This window comes from Perca fluviatilis, chromosome 11 (assembly GCF_010015445.1).
Source record: "Perca fluviatilis chromosome 11, GENO_Pfluv_1.0, whole genome shotgun sequence".
Lineage (NCBI taxonomy): Eukaryota > Metazoa > Chordata > Actinopteri > Perciformes > Percidae > Perca > Perca fluviatilis.
This window is the reverse complement of record NC_053122.1, coordinates 1,326,620-1,331,619: the sequence shown is the minus strand read 5'-3', so window position 1 is coordinate 1,331,619 and position 5,000 is coordinate 1,326,620. Positions and strand designations below refer to the sequence as shown.

At 42.3% G+C, this 5,000-nt stretch overlaps 1 protein-coding gene across 1 annotated transcript in view; it reads right to left on the bottom strand.

Annotated features, from left to right (window-relative positions):
• Positions 1-5,000, bottom strand: part of si:ch1073-184j22.1 (erythroferrone) — a 20,138-nt gene that overhangs the window by 10,732 nt on the left and 4,406 nt on the right. The window contains exons 2-3 of the mRNA XM_039816703.1: positions 2,548-2,748; positions 248-364 (exon numbers count right to left, since the gene is read on the bottom strand). Of these exons, the coding sequence (XP_039672637.1) occupies positions 248-364; positions 2,548-2,739 (309 nt within the window). The 5' untranslated portion in view covers positions 2,740-2,748. The remainder of the gene's footprint in view (positions 1-247; positions 365-2,547; positions 2,749-5,000) is intronic.

Sequence of the window (5,000 nt, the reverse complement as noted above, 5' to 3'; positions counted from 1 at the left end):
ACGTATCTGGCTGACGGTGTGGTCCTTGCTAGTGAATCAGCTGGGTAAGTTTCATGCTGATATCTTTGACCCTACAAAGATGATGAGTCTCTGTGTCCAGTTTATTACCTGTCCTGTAATAAATGTTCAGTTTGTATGAAGCCATTTTTCATATTTGATATGTTGATATGAATTCAGTTGACATCAGGACAGAGATTCTGCTCATTTTCATCACATTTCATCTGTTTTCTTTTTAGATGTGGCTAACCTTTGAGGTTCTCCTGGATCCTTTGTTTCTCCGGTTGTCCCCCTTGTTGGAGTTTCTTCTGAAGATCAGCCAGGAGTTGAGAGGAGTTACTCTGGACAGATCCGAGGACAGCGGCTCCTGGAAGACACCAAGTATAGGCTCAAATGTTTAATACGCCACATTTCTGCAGAACAAGATTTGTCTTAAAATATTTCAAAATGTTGCATACAGTAAATATCGGAAAAAGAGACTGACTTAAAACGTCATTAAAAAAAGCATTGGCGACAATCTGGACAGACCCGAGGACAGCGACCACAACAAAGTAGGTTCAAATGTTTAAAACGCCACGTTTCTGCAGAACGAGATGTCAAAAAATGTGACACAAACCTCGGAAAAAAAAAATAACTTCAAAAATGTGGGAAAAGCGTCGGAGACACTGGACAGATCTGCAGTGGCTCCTGGAAGACAACAACCACAATAAAGTATAGCTTCAAAAGTTTAAAACGCCACATTTCTGCATGTTAGGAGCCAGCTCGTTAAGGAAGCAACATAATGACAGGTGTTGTTGATACATTAAAGTTATTAATTAACATAAGAGTTTAAAAAAGGGATTAACAGAATCACAGGTGCACAAACTACAACGAAAAGAAAGAGCCTATGGATGTGATGACACTTTAAAAATAAGAATTAAAGGTCCCATGGCATGAAAATTCCACTTTATGAGGTTTTTTAACATTAATATGAGTTCCCCCAGCCTGCCTATGGCCCCCTAGTGGCTAGAAATGGTGATAGGTGTAAACCGAGTCCTGGGTATCCTGCTCTGCCTTTGAGAAAATGAAAGCTCAGATGGGCCAATCAGGAATCGTCTCCTTATGAGGTCATAAGGAGCTATATAAGATACAGTATTAGGGGACCACTAAGGTCTATATAAAAAAGACTTCAGATACAGTATTAGGGGACCACTAAGGTCTATATAAAAGAGACTTCAGATACAGTATTAGGGGACCACTAAGGCCTATATAAAAGAGACTTCAGATACAGTATTAGGGGACCACTAAGGCCTATATAAAAGAGACTTCAGATACAGTATTAGGGGACCACTAAGGTCTATATAAAAGACTTCAGATACAGTATTAGGGGACCACTAAGGCCTATATAAAAGCATCCAAAAAGCAGCATGTCATGGGACCTTTAAACCACTAAACTATGGATGCACCAAATCCAGATTTTTGGGCCAAATCCTGAATCTCCTGGTTGAGATTGTGCTGACTCCTCCTCCCATCCTCAGTCCATGACCACAGTAAACACATGAATGAAGTAAACAGGGACTGGCCTTCCTTTGCCGTACCTGAAGTTGCTGCATTCTGGCTGCTGTCTGGAGATTCCTTCGTGCACAACTCGTATTCTTTCACGTTTCAGGCCAGATGTTGTAACAGCGGCCATGTTGTGTATAGTTTAGGGTCCTCGCCACCACCAGACCAATCAGCGTTGAACAGATTGAACATGTAGCTGGACTTGAATGGCCTTCTTTTGACTGAAAGTACTGCCAAACAACAACTTGTTCTGCTCACCAGTTCCATGTCCACTTTCTCACAGCCTACTGCATTGAACGCTCCACCTACATAAACACCTTCCTGTAATCAACTGCGCCGTCGTTACGGCGACCAGCGTAGTCCGCCGAGTGCAAGCGTAGGGTTCGGTTCACTGGGAATATATTCTAAGGTTTGGAAGAAACCGAACCCCGTCAAAAAGCCCAATATTCAGCTGAATCTGAATCCTGGATTCAGTGCATGCCTGCACTAAACTATGCAAAGAAGATAGCAACAGCATGGTGGCTCAGTGGTTATCACTTCTAACTCACAGCAAGATGGTTCTGGGTTCAAGTCCACGTTGTTCTGGGTCTTTCTGTGTGGAGTTTGCATGGGTTTTGTCTGGGTGCTCTGTTTTCTTCCCATCATAAAGACATGCATACTAGGACTACAGTTGAAAATTAGCCGACTGGCTAGCACTGGACCATTTACAGAAATGTTGATTAATGTGCATTGTTCCAATCAAATAAACTTATTTACTTAAACAAAACCTTACTAATTATTACTACTTTTAACTAAACACAAACAAACCAACGCTCACTTTTTATTGGCTACACTAAACTAGCTGGTCGTCTAGGCGTCAGCTAATGGGGATCCTTATAATAAATACAAATACAAATACTGTAACGGCCTCTGATACAGAGCCACACGACCGGCCTTTCGTACGATGTCATACAAACCCGTTGGTGAGAAGGCGTTGGTTGAACTGGAGTTCCGGTGCAGATTTCTTACCAGCATCTCCGCGCTGACGGCCTCATCGTCCTCCTCCAGGATCTCCTCGCTCTCCCCGCTCTCCGCCTCCTCGACGCTCGCCGCCGCTATCACCTTCATCGTCATCATCATCAGACCCAGGAGCAGAGGCAGCAGCAGCCGCCCTCCTGCCCCAGCCGGAGAGCTCCGTCCCTGGGACGACCTGGCCGGCATGCTGCCTGTCTGTGGAGGAGGGAGAGAAGGATCATGGTAGCTTCTTGTTAAGGTTGTTATCCCACCTGTTTCCAAATTGGAAAGAAAGCTTCAAAAATGTCGGGAAAATGTGACTAAATAATGTCGAAATAAGTCACAAAACCATTGGGACCAATACGTTAAATTTTGACCCAGAAAAACTAAAAGTTGTTTAATTCAAAGATATTCTCAATTTGTTCATCTGAGCCTGAAAGTTTGAACATCCTGAATGAGTCCAAATGAGTAAAGAAAAGTTAACAGATTTAAAATAAACAGCAAAAGTCTCAACAAAAGCGACATAAATGTTTATAAAAGAGTCAAAAATGTAGAAAAAGTCATCAGAAACCTTGAAAAAGAGTTAAAAACATCAAAGAGAGCTTCAACAAAGGGACAAAACTGAAAAAAAACTGTCAAAAAATATCTTGCCTTGGGCACCAAATAGGTTATTGGTTAAATGTAATGCAGCTTTAATCCTCCTGTTGTCAAATTTGAGCCATTTTCAAAAAGTTTTTATATCAGAAATGTGGGTTTCTTTCAACCAAATTTCAAAACAAAATAATGTGGATGGTTCCCTACAACGCTCTTCACAAGTTAAATAAATGATCAGTTCACTACTTACATTGAATTTGGGTGTTTTATAAAATTGTATATAGCATGTAAAGAAAAAATTATATTAGAACCCTGAAAAAGATTGGAAACAATGTAAAAGAAAGCACAGAAAAACAGTCTGATGACAAAAACATCAGAAAAAGTGACAAAAAACTTGGAAAAAAGTGACAAAAACCTAAGGATAAGCTTAAAGAAATGTCAAAGAAAAGATATTGGCAGAAAATTCGAAAAAGTACAACACAAGAGAAACAGACACGCTCCAAAGATGGTGCATGTGAAGCAGTGTTATGGTATCTGTTGAAATAGGGCTTATCACGGTCTCCCCTGGCTGTAGATAGGTGAAATAGTTCTGTAGCTAGAGGAGACCGTGATAAGCCCTATTTCACCTATCTACAGCTAGAGGAGACCGTGATAAGCCCTATTTCACCTATCTACAGCTAGAGGAGACCGTTATAAGCCCTATTTCACCTATCTACAGCTAGGGGAGACCGTGATAAGCCCTATTTCACCTATCTACAGCTAGAGGAGACCGTGATAAGCCCTATTTCACCTATCTACAGCTAGAGGAGACCGTGATAAGCCCTATTTCACCTATCTACAGCTAGAGGAGACCGTTATAAGCCCTATTTCACCTATCTACAGCTAGGGGAGACCGTGATAAGCCCTATTTCACCTATCTACAGCTAGAGGAGACCGTGATAAGCCCTATTTCACCTATCTACAGCTAGAGGAGACCGTTATAAGCCCTACTTTCACCTATCTACAGCAGAGGGGACCGTGATAAGCCCTATTTCACCTATCTACAGCTAGAGGCGACCGTGATAAGCCCTATTTCACCTATCTACAGCTAGAGGAGACCGTTATAAGCCCTATTTCACCTATCTACAGCTAGAGGAGACCGTTATAAGCCCTATTTCACCTATCTACAGCTAGGGGAGACCGTGATAAGACCTATTTCACCTATCTACAGCTAGAGGAGACCATGATAAGACCTATTTCACCTATCTACAGCTAGAGGAGACCGTGATAAGCCCTATTTCACCTATCTACAGCTAGAGGAGACCATGATAAGACCTATTTCACCTATCTACAGCTAGGGGAGACCGTGATAAGCCCTATTTCACCTATCTACAGCTAGAGGAGACCATGATAAGACCTATTTCACCTATCTACAGCTAGGGGAGACCGTGATAAGACCTATTTCACCTATCTACAGCTAGGGGAGACCGTGATAAGACCTATTTCACCTATCTACAGCTAGGGGAGACCGTGATAAGCCCTATTTCACCTATCTACAGCTAGGGGAGACCGTGATAAGCCCTATTTCACCTATCTACAGCTAGGGGAGACCATGATAAGCCCTATTTCACCTATCTACAGCTAGGGGAGACCATGATAAGACCTATTTCACCTATCTACAGCTAGGGGAGACCGTGATAAGCCCTATTTCACCTATCTACAGCTAGGGGAGACCATGATAAGCCCTATTTCACCTATCTACAGCTAGAGGACACCGTGATAAGCCCTATTTCACCTATCTACAGCTAGGGGAGACCATGATAAGCCCTATTTCACCTATCTACAGCTAGGGGAGACCATGATAAGACCTATTTCACCTATCTACAGCTAGGGGA